An 18054-nucleotide genomic window follows, 5' to 3' on the forward strand; every position below is an offset into this window, starting at 1 on the left:
GCCCATTGCCCCGTAAATGTGGATGTGCTGCCAACAAACAAATAATCCTATGGGAAGGAACAATTGTAGTCACTATCATTCAGTCCCATGCAGACAATTGTTCATATCAGTGCTCATTTCCAATCACTGCCCATCTAAATTGACTTAAAGACATTATGATTGCCAGTTATATTCTCTAATGAGTAATCCGTCATAATTACAACAATAAATTACAATAAATAAACTAATAAATCTCAGTCAAGAATTTAACAGAGGTTTCTTTTTTTTTGTAAAGCTGCTCATAAAATAATAGAATTCAGTGCAATTTAATGCTAAGCCTCTCATGTCTTTGGATTTATTTTTTTATTTTTTCAGTCAGGAATGAATTTTCTTTTATCCTTCAATTTTTGCACCAACAGCAGATCATGAAGTCTTATGAAGTCATTAAGTATTTCTGAAACCTTTAAGAATGTCTTAGCCACAGGACTTTTCAGTAACTTCAGGCAGTTAACTCCAGATATTTCAGACTTTGAATTCAATATTTTAAGCTTTCCGCCAACACAGTAGTTAAACAGACAAATATAACTATGGTTTAAATAAAAAAATCACTTTATTTATTAAATGTGCACAGCATTTGCAATTACAGCAGTTTGTTTTTCAGTAACAATAAAAAGTTTTGCATGATGTCTCATAAATACGTAAAGTCATTTTACAAATAAAAAGGCTAAATGTTTGCCCTGTAAAATATTTAGATGTAATAAAAAAAAAATAATCAAAGCACTCAAGCCAACAAAAGTAAGGTCATGATATTAAATAACATCTTATACTGATTGCATGGGAATAACCCATATTTTGCACGTTTGCAACCACTTACAGTTTGCTTTTCCCTTTTTGGCCTAGTTAAATAAAAATTACAATAAAAAGATGCAAAAAAATCCTTTTGGAATGGAAGGACTTCAATGCTGTGGGGAATCCTTACATGAAATAAAGACTGAATTCCCTTTCCTACCTTTTGTTATGACCCAAAAGGAAACATTACCAGGTAACACAGCTTAATGAATCACCTCCTATGAGATCTGCTGGTTACAGGCTGTTACAGCACACAATAAAATATTACTGTAAAAACAATAATTAGTTTCTTTTTAGTTCAGGCCTATATTGGTTCTGATATTTCAGTTTCACTTCAAAGCAGAATTAACTCCACAGAGGGTTGCACTTATATGAGTAATAGCTCAGTCAAGAACAACATTTATCACAATTTTGGTCTTTCATGTTTTCCTTACAGGGAATAATCGCTTTAAAATTTGAAATGATGAAAGAAGAATTCCTTTTCTTCTACAGTATACTGTAACAGTATACAAAACAATGATAGGCCCAGGGTGTATCTAAGGGTTGAACCAGACATGGTGGCCGGGGAGCAGACAAGATGTTGTTGAGTGGCCATACAATCCTGATTGTCAGTCATTTACTTATTGGTAATGGTCGCGCAGTATAGTAGGTTTATGGCCAAACCGCAGCCAGGCTCTTGACCGCCCACCAGGTGCCATTAGAACATCTACTCAAAGGGCCATCTAAACAGCCTTTGACCAGAGGAGTAGATTGATTAAAACTGTGCAGACAAAAAAAATGGTCCTTGTTGCCACTGTGCAACCAATCAAGGAGAAATCTAAATTTCACTTCTAAACTCTCTCGGAACATCCAGAATTTTCCCAGAATAAGGAGGATCCTCCTGGATGAGTAATCAAATCTAAGCACATCATTAAATGCTTTCTTAAAAAACAAAAACAAAAAAAAAAAACATCCCCTTGTGTACTGTAAACATATGTGGAGTCAGGATTCTGCATCATTAGATGTAGTCCTGGTGCCCAAGGTACAATGAGGGGGGCAGAGAGTTGTGCAAAGGAGTGATGCACAAAATGAGTCAAACACTCTACACAGGGCGCGGTGATGTTTGGCACAAAAGGGATCTTGTTCATCAGGAAAAAATTGCAGTCCGGCACACTCATCAATCTCCCGTAAGCAGTTTTTCAAATGTTGGCAAGTGTGGTTTTAATCTTACTGGAGCTTTTTAAGAAATGAAATCTGAGACCTGATTGGTTACTATATGTGGGCAGCAAAGATTGTTAAAATTAGTTTTAGACAATTTTGAAAAATGAGACCAGGAGCCAATGAAGAAAATAATTAGGCTGGGTATAGGCATCATTGCTGTCTCATCTAAAGGACCCTTTACATGGGCTCACAATCGGGGAAAGTATCAGTAAGGAGTCTTCCAAGGAATGCTCATTTCCGATAACTGCCCTGTGTAAAGGTGTCGCAGATCACCCAATGAACGAGCATCAGCTGAATGCATCATTGATGCGAACACCAAAGTCATTATTCCTATAAAAAATCATTGTTCCCGGTCAGCAGATCCCTGTTTAAATGGGAAGATCTGGTGCCCAGAAATTATGATTTTTTTTATAGGGATACGCAATCACAGTAGCAATTGCTCGTCTCTATACAGAGGAGATTATTTCTGCATACAAATGTAACATACAAAATCTCACCTCCTGTAATGAGCAGGCAATTATCAGAAACTAACAATTCGTTCCCACTAATTGCTTGCTCAGCTGGCTCTTGTAAGGGATGCCATTAGAAATGACCAAGACAAACATGCTTTCTAAGACAATAGTATAGCTCTGTATTATTAGAAATCAACACTGTTCCCCTATTTCTTCACCCAGATACTTGTAAAAACTTGCCTGCCTGTTACCACCGCCAAGGGACAAGCCACATATAGTACTTTACTATACCTACTGATCTAAATTGGAGCTTTATACAAATTCTGTGCCTAATGGCAGCAACAGGAAGCCAATATTACAAGTATGTATCTGGGAGAAAGAGATAGAAAAGGACCACCATATCCTTCCCTAGTGTATTAGGAACATCATATGTAAATCGTTGATGTTGATAGGTAGAATATAAGCTAGCCCTATATCCAATGCCAATAAGGTGATATTAATCATATTTCCAATATGGTCCAACATAACAGGTATATGTAAACCCTTTGAGGTACTTATCCTGTTCTGAAATAAAAGTGTTCCTAAACAGCAGTCCCAGGGCAACTGGACTATGATTCAGTAAAGTGGCAAATGCAAACATCCCCTGGGAAGATCTTCTACATGCGCTCTCTACTCATGATCCATGATCTGTGAGAAAGTTGAACATAGTCAGCTCTTTTCAGCCCCTGGACCTTCCCCCTGACCATATATCATATCATGATCTGTAGAGATGACAGGAACAATTCTAAAATTCTAAAATCTGATCAAACTTTCCAAAAAGGTTCTCATTGTAACAAATTTGTTGTATGTTGTGTGATTCAATTCGGGAGAATCGAGAAAGAAAGGGAGAGAGAGAGAGAGAGATAAAGAGAGAAAGCGAGAGAGAGGCTTTTTCAGGGTTATTGAAGCACCTTGATCGGGTTCAAATTTATTTGGACCACAAGCAAATTAGAAACCCAATTTGGACCGGAATCAAATTTGAAAATTTGCCCATCTCTAATGATCTGTAATATCTCTTGGTAACTACTGATAGAGGTGTAGTAACCATAGTTACACCATGTTTCTAGTAGAGTACAAGCGCAGTACAACACTACACAATTCTGCAATATGGTTTTTGGAAAGTTTTTAGTATTTTTGTAAATTTGAGCAATTTGAAATTCATTTGCACCACATTGTGCCATTTAATAAAATCATTGTAATTAGTATAAAACTAAGAAAATATACATTCTCAAATATTTTAGGACACATGATTATTTGCCCCAGTGATTGCACAGTTCGCAGATTATTGAAAGGGTTTTCCGAGATTTATTTTTACTGATGACCAATCCTCAGGACAGGTCATCAGTATCTGATTGGTGGGGGTCTGACACCCAGGACCCCCACGATCAGCTGTTTGAGAAGGCAGTGGCTCTCCTGTGAGCGCTGAGGCCTACTCTCTGCTTTTCCTAGGCTGAGTGACGCCATATGTCGTTCATGTGTAATGTGGCCCCGGAGCAGCTAAGCCCTATTCAATTGAATGGGGCTGAAGCTGTGATACCAAGCATAGCCACTATACTATATACGGAGCAGTACTTGGTAAGCTGCACAGGGGTGTCACTGCTTTCTCAAACAGCTGATCCGCAGGGGTCCCAAGTGTCCGACCCCCACTGATCAGTATAAAAATCCAGGAAAACCCTTTTAGTGTAGCCTTTATACCACTGATACACTTTAGTGCACTTTTAAAGAAATTAAGTGTTTGGTCTCAGAATAAGTCTGGCCACACACTTTAGCTAGCGGCTGGCTGAATGCTTCTTCAGCCCACAGTTATGCCTCCTGACCCCACTATTGACATGCGCCAGCAGGTCAGTTGAGTGTGCATGAATTCACAATAGGGAGAGGGGAATCAGTTGCTTTCAGATACTTGTAGCCATCACTTATCTCCCTTAAGAACATAGATTTGGACATGTTGAAATCCAACATATCTGGCCCTTATACTAGGTCACTACCAAACACATTAGATAGTAGGACGGTCCTGCCGAAATCATCAGGTTTGGCTTACACTCATCTAATGTGTATGGCACCTTAACACTATTTTTGGGAGGTGTTGTCCAATGCAAACAAACAGATGCTAGCTTTCATTGTATTAGATAAAGCTGAGAATACATACTAGATTATAGGTGGCTGGACCTGCCAATTTTTGCCATTTTTGGATCCGACGACTAACTATGGGTGAAAGGATCCATCACAGCACCCTGGATCATTTGTGCTTCTAGGAGTTAAGGAGCATGTGTCAGCCTGATCAACCATATTAAGCTTGGCATATTGCTTGATAGGGTTGATACTGCTGAACAAAACAATACTTTACTTACAGTATGTTTCTAGGTTGCAGCAATCCTGAGATATGAGCATTATCTTCAGAGCAACAACGGACTGTCCAGAAGACTTGGAGCACTGTTATCCTAATATTGATCTCCTCTGTGCAGTCTTCACTTCTCTCTATGCACTCCCCCCACCCCCTTTGACAGGGCTAGACATCTTATCTAGCCCTGTATTCTCACTCCTGCACGAGCCGCTCCCGAGCTTGGGAAGCGGCATCAGATACAGGGCTCAACCGCCCAGTCACTTGGCGCAGGAGCAGTAATACAGGGCTAAATGAGATGTCTAACCACGTCAATCACAGTGGAAGGCAGAGAGCACAGAGGGAAGGAAGGTGTGCACCGAGGAGATGGGTGTTAGGATAGCAGTGCTCCAATCCTTCTGACCAGCCCCTTGATGCTCCAAATAGCTAATTAGCACAATAATGAAAATGTCAGGAGTTCTTCTACCTAGAAGCATAAGCAGGGTATCATTTTAATAAGCATAACTAACTCTACCAGGCAATATGCAATATGGTTTAATATGGTTGATCATACTTATTAAGCCACCGCCGGAAGCAATTTGTTCCCTCTCCCTATTGACATAAAAGCACACTTTATAGCATAATTCATTTTATTGGGGGATGGGAGGGGTGTCAGGAATGATAGCTGTTGGCCAAACCCAGGAGCAGCAAACAGCTATTTAATGCACATGGCTGGACCAAGTCAATGAAAGAAGTGCCTACTGGTTTTCATATGTGAGGCACTACATAATTTTGCAGGTACATATTAACCAGACTTCCATGACTAATTCTGAAGATGAGATTGTATTCACAAACGGGAAATGTGGAATATGCAAATGAGATTGTTTACTGCAAAACAAAGGCAGAATTGTTCTGACATCTTCTATAGACTGTAGAAAGCTCTGAACTCAACATCTCTAACTTAGTATTTCAGACTCTCCGCGCCAAATGTTCTTACACATTTGTCTGCATGGCCAATTAGCATTAGAAATGCATACGGAATATTTGGAGGAAATTCCAAGTCTGTTCTTGTAAAAGCTTTGTACTGGGCTAGTAAATTCTAATATATGATCTATGATATGGAATTATTTCCTTCCTTCCTGTGCTCCATTTCTATAAAGTTAGGAAGGTGTGACTCTCACTTCTTCACGTGCTCATTTAGTTAGTGCGATTGCGCTAGTTGTTGTCCAGGAATGGAAAAAAGGTCCTGAAAGAGCACAACTCATGGGCTACATTTTGTAATCCAGCTGATCTCCACTCAAATGAATGGACCTGAGGTCTAATACCAGTTACATGCTATGGGCAAGTATGGTCCTCATTCTGATTGAAAAAATCCACTTCTGGGCTACCCATTTAATTTCAAAGAAAACTTAAACATTCACATTTTCCTCTTGCCAGAAAATAAATACTTATAGATGGGTAACACCCAACCATATTGAACCTATATAAAACTGACCACCAACCCCTCCTGTACCATTCTTAGCAAAAAGTAAAATAAAGAAAGCTCAAACTGACTGCCCGTGGTATATCCGATATGATCTAGCTAATCATACATCATGTGACTATCGGTAGTGCATTCACTTGTTTAAGCCAAGCAAAAAGTTGCTATTATTTTAAAAAAAATACAAAAAATTGAAAAAATTCTGTTTGGAGTGTAGACATGCATTTATTTATTTTCAGCAACACCATTAGTTTCAAGCTTTAAATTAAAGCTCAGATTTTTTTTTTCTTTTTTTTCTTCTTATATATCTATAATAAATATTCATCTTTATATAATAAATATATTTTATTGGTTTATTTTATAAGAAAATAAAAATGCTCCTTCTTAAGTCCTCGTCGTTTCCTGGTTTAGCCAACGGTTGCATGGAAAGTACATGACAATTAACAAATCATTTGTAACATTGTACATTTCAGATATCACAAAAAGTTATAAGCATTCAGGGGAAGAAAAAAAAAAAAAAGAGTGAACGGTCAATAGAACCATTTATACATACAGCATACCTTTTTTTTGAATGCATACTTTAACCAAACGATGGATTCCTTAGGTATTCCACAGTCTTGCTTTGTGAAATTCATTTTTGTAATAAGGCAAGTATGAACTTAATACTTTAAGAGCAGTTTACATGTCTTTAAATGTATATATAAATGGTTTTCAAGGCTCTCCAGTGTTTCCGATGCGCGTCACTTGAAGCTTCTTTCATAATTTTTAGCCAGCAGAGTCGCTCTATACACACTTATTAGAGCGACTCTATGCAAAATTGTCCCACAATCACATTTTCTAGCTCTTTATGACAGATATTTTTCAAGATCGCAGCTGAGGTTCACAGGAGGAGTGTGCAGTGACCTGTGGATAAATAGAGGTCTTTCAGTTTCAAGTTTAATTATCCCCAATGAATGAGGACTGGCAAAATGATATGAAAATTATAAACACCTGAAAAAATATTGCTTGCTGTGGTAGATAGCATTGGTATTTCCAGCATCATTAAAGGCAAAATGTATTGCACTGAGCAAAATGAAAAGATGCCTATCCGTGTATTTGCCTGTCAATAGGTTACATAGGGCACCTAGCTGCAGATAAATTATAATTACCCGGCAGCAGATAGAACAATTTAGGATAACAAAATCAAGGACTGCATTGCAAATGCCAGCAGATGAAGAAATTATGTAGAAATGTTTTCAACCACTAACAGATTTATAAAAGAATATCAGCCTAAATAACTAGTAACACATATTGGACATGAAAAAACGTAGAAGTAAAAATTGCTAAAAGGTTGCAAAAATCTACACAGGAAATTCCAAATTAAATTTTTAATGTAAAATGGTATGACTATATTATATCTATATATAAATAAGTCATAATATGATAAGCATAACTATACCATCAGTTATAGAGCAGGAGGAGCTGAGCAGATTGATATATAGCTTTGTGGGAAAACTTGCAATTTATACCTCTGCTTTTTCTGAACTTAATACCACCCTCATGTACAGCTTTCAGTGACTGACAGCTATCTCTGTATACACAATTACACAGAGAATGCTATCAATAACTGATAACACCTCCCCCATGTACAACAATCAGTGACTGACAGCTATCTCTGTATACACAATTACACAGAGAATGCTATAAATTACTGATAACACCTCCCTGTGTGCAACTATCAGTAACTGACAGCTATCTCTGTATACACAATTACACAGAGAATGCTATAAATTACTGATAACACCTCCCTGTGTGCAACTATCAGTGACTGACAGCTATCACCCGCACCTACAGTGTCCTTCTCCCATACCATGTAGATTGTAAGCCCTCACAGGCAGAGCCCTCTCAACTGCTGTACCAGTTTGTAACTCGTCTTGTTTATGATTAGTGCAATTGTCTGTATTATGTATCTATACCCCTTATCATATGTACAGCGCTACGGAATGAATGGCGCTTTAATAATAAATAATAATAATAATCTCTGTATACACACTTACACAGAGAATGCTATCAATCACTAATAACATCTTCCTCGTGTACAGCTATCAGTGACTGACAGCTACCTCTGTATACACATTTACACAGAGAATACTATCAGTCACTGATAACACCTCCCCCATGTACAACTATAAGTAACTGACACCTATCTCTGTATGCACACTTACACAGAGACGGCTATCACTGATAACCCCTCCCCGTGTACAACTATCAGTGACTGACAGCTATCTCTGTATATATACACACTTACACAGAGAATGCTATCAGTCACTTATAACACCTCCCCTGTGTACAACTATCAGTGACTAACAGCTATCTCTGTACACAAACTTACACAGAGAATGCTTTCAATCACTGATAACACCTCCCCTGTGTACAGCTGTCGGTGACTGACAGCTATCTCTAAATACACACTTACACAGGGGATGTTATCAATCACTTAAAACATTTCCCCTGTGTACAACGATCAGTGACTGACAGCTATCTCTTTATACACACTTACACAGAGGATGCTATCAATCACTGATAAAACCACGGGGTACAACTATCAATGACTGACAGCTATCTCTTTATACACACTTACACAGAGGATGCTATAAATCACTGATAAAACCACAGGGTACAACTATCAGTGACGGACAGCTATCCCTGTATACACAATTACCTAGAATAATATTAATCACTGATAACACCTCCCCCGTGCACAACTGAGATATAAATGTATAAATGTATAAATGTATATTGTACTGATTCTTTTCCAACAAAACTATTTAACAATCTGCTCAGCTCCTCCTGCTCTTTAAAATGCTGCCTGCAGATTACACTGCATTATGTGGTGACAGGTTCTCTTTAAATATGTTCTTCTAAATCAAAGGATGCTGACTATGGATGGTACGATTACTAGCATCTTGACAGGTAAATTAGGTAGAGAAAAAAAAACAACGGTTTAAAAGGATTAATATCACTTACGCAAATGTTTTATATTAGAGATAAGTGAATTGATTTGTCTTATCAGCAGGTGAAGAAGCACCCATTTGCTACTAGATTAACAGGGCCACACATTTGGCCTGGCCTGAGCCACTATCAGACCAAGAGCAGAGGCTTGGCTTCAGCTTCAGTGCAGTATAATATCATTAGAATCAATTCACTCATCTCTACTTTATATTTTCTCTATTATAAGGCTTCACGAATATCTACAGGGATTCTTTACTGTAAGAGCAGTAAGAGTTTGGAACTCTCTGCAAGAAGAGGTTGTGATGGCTGATTTATTGAACACGTTCTAGAGGGGGGTGGATGCCTTTATTCAATGTAAAAATATTTCAGGATATAAGTACTGGCTTTCTGGAAATGAGTCTTAGATCCAGGGATTTATTGTGATTGCCATATTAAGAGTCAGAAGGGATTTTTTTCCTCCCCTAATATGGGGCAATTAGCATCCACATGATAGTCTTTACCTTCCCCTAGATCAACACTATGGGATTATAGGTTGAACTTGACGGACCTTAACGTAACAGGGAACCCACATGGCTCGGTTTTTTTGGAGGCATAAGAAGGTTATTGTTGTGCCACCGAATATAAAAAAAATTCATATACAGTAAGTCATTGGACCTCCATGGTCCGTCATACAACCTCCATGAAAGGGCTCTGCCATGTGCAATGAGTCTTACATCTCTTGGTACAGAGCTGTATCGTAGTTCCGTGCAGAAGCTGTATACATAGACTCAAGGTGGTGATTGGAGCCCATCCTTGGCTCTAAGTATACTCTAGATGCACAGAGACACAATACACCCAGTGCCTGAGCCCGAGGACACCCAGGCACTGTCTTATACTGTATAAGAGTTATTTTGTACAACACTGGTATAGGGCTTTCAATTCAGATGTGACAACAAATGTGCTTTTGCTGAGTGACAAAGTAAGAGGCAGACCGGACGTGACAATCAGTGCTGAAAATTACAAATGTAACATATTAGTGCAGCATTTGGTCTGACTTTTATTTCTATTAACTTCCATCAAAACTTGAGCTGGCCATACGCATTAGATTAGAGAGATGTAATATGTATGCAGCAGCCTGACGGTCACCTGGCAATAGAAGGATCGGCATATTGGATTTCAAAATACTGGATCCTTTCTGCCCCTTAAAGGGGTTGGCCACTTTCTGTCTACTGTTGACCAATGTGTTTGTAAGATGACTATATGGCACTAACAAAGCCTTTGTAGAAATTCTGTGCCATTTTCTATATTTCACAAGGTATCCCCCCCCCCCCCCCTTGTTTGCTAAGTCTTTTGTGCTGTCCACGCAGAGGTCTTGTCCATAAAATGGCTGTTGATGGAGGGCAAGTGACCAGGGAAAAATCACCTCCATGCGATGTCTCCTCCATTGAGCTACACTTCCATCTAAACTTTACTGCTGGGAGTTTAGTGCAGTGTGTTTGAATAGAGATTGCTTAGTGATGTGTCTGGGCCATCAGAGACCATCTTATTGACAGGACCTCTATATGAACAGCACAGAAGATTTGCCTAAGGGCTCATGCATATGCACATATGGCGGGTCTGCAATACATGGGGCATCAGCCGTGTGCACCCCACCTCAAAGATGCGGACCCATTCACTTAAATGGGTCCGCAAACATGGAGATGCAGTGCGGAAGCACGGATCGAAACCCCACTGAAGCACTACAGAGTGCTTTCGTGGTGTTTCTGGCCGTGCCTCCGCACCGCAAAAAAAGTAGTGCGGACCGTCAGATGTGGATTGCGGACCCCATTCAAGTAAATGGGTCCGCGATCCACATGCGGCTGCCCCATGGTCTGTGCCCGTGCATTGAGGACCACAATTTGAGGTCCACAGCACATGGGCATGAGTCCTAACAAAGGGACATGGCTTATGAAATATAATCAAACAGCACAGAATATCAACAAGGCTATATTAGTAAGTGCCATATAGACATCTTGCATAGATATTGGTCACAATTAGTGAGAAAGTGGCCAACCTCTTTAAATATAATCCACAGTTAGACATAGTGGCTATGACTTATTACCCTCTGCTCCCTACAATAACAGGTTTATGATCCAGCTGGGAAAGATGATGCCAACCTACAGTTAGCTAATGGGTATGGCTAGGTCACTTTATGATCATTTATTAACAAAAAAATGGTGGATGGTTTTCTGGTTTTCTTTAGCATGTCAGATAGTTTGGTTTACCTCTCTCAGTCCCACTATCACTGTGGCTCTCCATAGTGACTCATTTAAAGGGGTTATCTGACCCCTGAAATGCACCTCCATATGCCCGGGCCCCTCACACACAATGTACTTACCTAAATCCCAGGCACCCGCGTTGCTCCTGATCCCCCCAAGGCCGCTGCTGGTTCTCCCTGTGCACAGATTAAAAAATCTGGTGTCGAGGGAGGGAGGGATAGCCAATGGCAGGCGGTGACAGGGACAAGCCTCCCTAGCATCGTGGGTGATGCTAGGGAGGCTTGTCCCCATCATCGCCTGCCATTGGCCGACCTCCTCCCCCCGCTATCGGATGTTTTCATCTGCGCACGGGGAGGAGCAGCGGCGGCCTTGCGGGCTTCAGAAGTGATGCGGATGCCGGGAAGCCAGGTAAGTTATTTGTGTGTGAGGGGCCAGGGCATATGGTGGGGTATATCAGGGGACTAATAACCCCTTTAAAGCATCACACAATACACTAAGCAATGCAATGCTCTTCTGTGGGTATCTTTATCTAGGTATATCAAGAGATCAATAGAGCTCTCATAGTGTTATCCCAATTCTACACCTACTATCATTATGAGGATTACCTTTCAGATAACATAACATCTCACAGCAGCAGTAACAATGGGTTACCTATCTATACAGATGGTCTTATCATTTGTGCTGCTACAGAAGGACAATATTTAGCATTTAGTTTTAAAGAAAAACTTCTCTCAGAAGTATTCTTTAACATGTGATTTTGTAAATATCTCAACACTAGCAGAGTCAAGCATTCATAGAAGGCTATGTATATCACCTCCCGACAGACACTCCTTATAGAAAATACATATAACCTTGATCCTTCCCTACACTCTCCAATCCATTGGTTGATATCTGGGAACAGTATGGCACTGTAGAGATGAGCAAACATCTTAAATTTCAATTTGGATCCAATTCGGCGAATCATAATTTTTAAAAAATGAGGTTGAATTTCAGATTTTTTTTTCAATTTGCTCACCTCTACTTCCCAGCGGTTCTTTGACATCAGTTGAGTATGGTGCCACTTTACCATAAAGAACCCTGAAGAAACTTCTGTCCTCAGCAGAGAAATGGATTCCCAAGATTCCCACAGCCCTTCCTGATATTTACATCTATGGTCTTGATTTGCTTGCCTATATTTTGGATGGTATTTAGGGATTTTTTTTTAGAACCAGTTACTAGTTTTCCATGGATATGGACTCAATTTCTAATATTGTTTTTTTTTTCCCAGAAAAAAATGAATATTGTAAGATATTGGGAGGTCACAGTATAGGTGCTTACACGAAGGAAGCATTTATTTTCTGGTTGTATGTAAAATGGAATAAACATCTTTATGAAATATGAATATGCTGTGTACTGAATAGAATATTAGGGGAAAAGATCAATGTACCCTGATCAGCAGTGAAACATCTTGGCCTAAATAATGCAAGTTGATCGCTTTCATATTTATGATCACTACAAGACAAAGCACAGATCATAAACCAACCACGAAAGCATATAAATAATGAACTGTCCATCTATGAAACAGTTTAACATGGCTTATCAATAATGCATTGCTGTGCAAACTTTCATCTTTTAATGTTTGGAGCGCATTGTTATTGTGCTTTTATTGATGAAGAAGTGTGTATTTTTACGCTGCGGTATGCCCGCGCTATACTTTATGACATCTGGCTGCTGATTTCCACACCCTAATAAATAATGTAATGTGGAGCTTAGCAGAAAGCAAACAGAGCTTGCAATTTTCCAATGTTAGTAGAAAATTTATCTCATAGTGATAAAAATATATGTGACCTTATACTCTAAGGGTGGCATGTATCATCTTCGCCGGTGATAAAGTTTACAGTGCAAATAAAGGGATTGAAGTATCAGTTGCCTTTTTCAATTTCATTTTATGTAACTTTTTTTTTTTTCTGATCACAGGGGAAATTTAAAGTATAAATGTAAAGTTTTAGCAATAATATATAAGAATTAGACTAGCTACAGATTATGCTCTGTGTTAAGATTTGGCCTCAAATGCTGCAGGGCAGTGGTGAGGGCTATGAGGGGGTGGACATGATTACTTGCTTGTCCCTCATCTCTGTGGGTTATCATTCTAGATCAATACGGATGCATGGTATATAGTCTTCCAGAGAAAACAAGTGTACAGTTTCTCCAAAACCTCTCTGTTTTGGACAGCCAAAGGCTGGAACGTAGCTAAAGTGACATGGTTTGGGCTGACTATGCACATTAGATAACTGGTAGCCAAATGTTTTTGTGGTCCGACAGCTATTTTTATTGACCTCCCCCTATACATGTACACTCTCAACTTGGCCAAGCTTGCATGTGGGGAAAGTTTGTCAATGGGGAAAGCTGCTGCCTGACACCGGCCTTGAGAACAAAATAATTAGGCATGTTGAAATTCAACTGACTAACCCTTCTTTCCCGTTACACCTGCCACCTGGGAACAGTAAAAGACCCACATACACAATAAATACCTGTCCGGTCTCAGCAAAATCATCAAATATTTTTTTTAGACCTGTGTTCTTGGATCTGAGCCTGTGATGCTGTCCATTAATGTCATCAAGGTCTGCCAATATCAGAAGGATTTGTTAGCAATCGGTGTGTATCGGGGTGTTCCCATACAGCAGATTCAGGGGTATGATAGATTTCAATCTTAGCAATGGTACTGAGAGAGGGTACCAGGAGTGTCTGGCAACTTGTCTTCTCTCTCCATTAAAGTGGTTTTCCCTAGCCTCTTGGGGACACGTAATTACTAAGACCCATCAAATGGCTGCAGCAACGCACGGGACTCGGTCCATGCAGGAAGTTTACATGCAAGAGCCAAAAGTGCAGTGAAGACAGCCTGGAACCCACAGAGCCAGAACCAAGTGGTTGTGAGCAGGTAACGATAGTTGCCTTTTCTGGTCCCGCTGTGTGTAGAGGGGAATTTAACCAAAAGGTGAATCATGGACAATTAAGTATTGTGGAAAGTTCTACATTTAATATTACACAAGTAGAATATGCTAAATATCTCAAGGATGTTGGTAGACTCTGAAGACACCTGAGGAACCATGGTGCACTGGCAGTCGGGGACACACAGATACAACTGAATGTTGTGATGGCACCAAGCAACTGACCCAAGGCACAAGCGCCCATCGCCAAGTGCTAGCAAAGCACATGATGTCACCAAAACCTAGACAATTCAGCCATTACAATGTCCAACACATAGCTTAAGCTGCGTGTGCACTCTGAAGAACATAAGTAGCACATTACAATTATTATTCTGTCAGTTCTGCTGTAATGATAGTTAAACTTTTACGGAATACATGACACTATTTTTTTTTTTTACAATTTAAGACATTTTTACACTTGGCCTTTCTGTAAGAGTATTTCATATAGGCAATTAATTTTGAAGCTTAGAAAGTATATAGTTACTTATAAAAATGGATTTGCTTCAATTAATTTCCAAGAAAGTATATAGTTCCATATAAAAATGGTTTCACTTAGTTTCTACCAATGTTAACATTTTAATGAATCTATAAAGACTAGTCAATAAGTAAATTACGATGCCTCTGGGGGAATTTAGTACTGAAGATATGCCCTGGAAGAGCTCACAAGTACGAAGAATCTGTACAGTGTACTGAAATAGAGCAGCTTTTGTTTAAGGGTTTGATCTTCACACTGAATTGTAAGTGATCTTATCCTCAGAGAGGAAAAGAAGACGATAAGCAGCTATGGCTATGGTGGATCCTGAAGAGTCTAAGCTCAGAATTTTCTTTCATGAGTATGTGACTTGGTAGAATAGCAGGGGAGGGAGTCAAAAAGACTTCCACTGAGGGAACATATATGATGAAAAAAAAAAAAATACATCCCTCAGAAAATTAGCCAGGCATGCATAAAAAAATAGCTAATAGCTGCTCCAATCTTTTGTTGGAGTTCATAACATTGGGAAAGAAAGTCTAATTGGTGGCTTTATAGACACTATTATGATGTCACTGTGGCCGTCATCCGTGTCTTCAAAAGTACCTTCAATCTTCCCAGTCAGGTAAGTCATTAGCAAAATTTGTACCGCAAAGCAAGTCTATACGTAATTGTACAAACAATTACAGTGCAGGATTATGAAGCTGCACACATTTTTTATTTAGTTGTTGGATCAGCTCAAAAAATCTTCTAGTGATATATATATTTTAAATTCCTTAACATGTCCAGAAATTCAAAAACTGAAGGTTAATAATATTGACTTGTCACTCAGCTCAAATGATAAAAATATGAACAACAAAATAGCCCCAGTGTCTGCTCCGATGATTTGCGAATGATCTTACCAGTAAAAAGTTGACAGGAGCACCAAATTGCTCATCAAGTGGTATAAATTGCCTCTATTATCCCCACAGGAGTATTGGCGCTGTGGGGAAATCTGATGTCAGTTGACTTTGCTGGATACAATAACATATTAAAACTTAGAGTTTTGGAAATATAAAGAAAATGTGAAAAAACTGAATTAACATTAAGGTTTCCTGATGCAGTTTTGGACGCCAATACCAGGAGTGAATTTCAAAAAGATTAGGCATTGTATCTGTCCTTTGTACTGTCTCTCGTTTTATGATTCACTCCTGATTTTGGCTTCCAAAACTGTATCAGGAAACCTGATCGTGTGGCCCTATCCTTAAAATGACACTTTCCGGTGGGAAAAATGTTAATATGTCATATCCACATATCAAAACTTTTGATCCATGAGCTTTGAGTGCTGAGACCTCCATGACTGGTAGAATGAAGAGAGAGAAGCTCTTACATAGCGTGGGCTCTCTCGTCACTGCAGGAGACAGCTCCAAAAACTTTCTATTGAGCCTGTCTGTTGCACTGAGAAGACAGCATACTATGGGAGTGCTTCTCTCTCCTCTAGCGATCAGCAGGGATCTCAGTGATTGGACCTCCACCAGCGAAAACATTTGATATGTCTCTGTGACATATTAAAGGTTTTCCCAAAGTAGATGGACACTGTACGGGGCAAAATAGTTCCCAAAATGTCCATACATGTATTCAATATATCTGATCTCCTTTATGATATTTATTTAATGAATTTAACTTAGAATTAAAAGGACCTTTCACCGCTCCTTACTTGTCTATTTTAATAGCTACATGCATTCCCCACGTACTAACAATTCTGGAGTATCTATTCTTATGGCTCCATGTTGTACCATTTCTTTATTTTTTGCACTAGAAGTTATGAATGAATTGCTATTAGCCTCCAGGAAGGGTACAGAGGGGAGGTAACCAGTTGGGGGGGTGTACCTGCACAGAATGACTCTATCCAATCAGTGCTGCCATTTTCAGACTGTGCAGGTACACGCCCCCAACTGGTTACCTCCCCTCTGTACCCTTACTGAAGGCTAATAGCAATTCATTCATAACTTCTAGTGCAAATAATAAATGAATGGCACAACATAGAGCCATCAGAATAGATGCTCCAGAATTATTACTACGTGGGGAATGCATGGAGCTATTAAAATAGGCAGGTCAGGAGAGGTGAAAGGTTCTATATAAAGAATACATCACTTATTCCTCGACACTTTCAGAATGTACATTAGCTTCTCTGTAGCCCTATTCTGTAACTTTTAAGTGTGTATGAAGTGTTTGAAATGTCATTTTTATTTTCCTTTTCCCTGTGCAAAGTTTTGAGGAAAAGTGCTCACGAACATACTTTTTGAGAAAGTGTCAGATAAAAAGAACATAAATTATTCCTTCTTCACTAAATGCATTTTTTAATATCTTATTACTAAAGGAAAAGATAATAAGAAGCAAAGGTTAACAGATTTACATAGTGAGAGTCTTCTTTAATACATGAGGATTGTCAAAGAATGTGAGAACTGCGAGAACTAAGATATGCCATCTCCTACAGGCATGAGCATCACAGACAAGTCATGACGTGATTTAAAACTGAGCTAAAACGAAGAAAGTGTAGAGTAGTGAAGAAGTGAAAGGTAAAAAGTCTCACGGCAAACACCCAGTTTGAGCTGTCCGTATTCCCTCCTTCTGGAGGATGAATGTCACTGTGGCCGGCCTTATGTGTGACCCGATGCGGACACAATTGAATACAATAGAGGCGGCGGAGCTACAAGAAGAAGCTTTACTAGTCTCCTCTGAAATGCAGGCAACACAAGGACATCACTGTGCCACCTGTGTCGTCCCCACAGGTGCCAGACCACAAGTAGAGCGGCAGTGGCCTAACTAGAAATTACTGGGTCCCAACAGCAAATTTTTGAACGGGGCCCCCCCTCCCCAGATACTTCTTTGCAACTTTCACTCCTGTGGATGGTGAGACAAGGCCTGGCAGCCACTCCGTCTGTTTCCTACATTGTCACTATATATAATGTCGTGGTATAATACTGTTGAGGGGGCCCTGCCAATACAATATTTTAGTCCTCCTCCTGTATGGGCCCCTTCTGAGTTGGGGCCCCAAAGCAGCAGCTTCACCTGATCCCCCTATAGCTACCCCCG

General features: G+C 39.5%; 1 protein-coding gene across 2 annotated transcripts in view; it reads right to left on the minus strand.

Moving 5' to 3' along the window:
• Window positions 1-565: 565 nt before the first annotated feature.
• The window catches only part of PCDH7 (protocadherin 7), a 55108-nt gene continuing 37619 nt past the window's right edge, over window positions 566-18054 (minus strand). For both annotated transcript variants that reach the window (XM_044296676.1, XM_044296685.1), the window contains one exon: window positions 566-7219. In XM_044296676.1, the coding sequence (XP_044152611.1) occupies window positions 7178-7219 (42 nt within the window). In that variant the 3' untranslated portion in view covers window positions 566-7177. The remainder of the gene's footprint in view (window positions 7220-18054) is intronic.

The sequence above is a fragment of the Bufo gargarizans genome, chromosome 1 (assembly GCF_014858855.1).
Source record: "Bufo gargarizans isolate SCDJY-AF-19 chromosome 1, ASM1485885v1, whole genome shotgun sequence".
NCBI classification, from domain to species: Eukaryota; Metazoa; Chordata; class Amphibia; order Anura; family Bufonidae; genus Bufo; species Bufo gargarizans.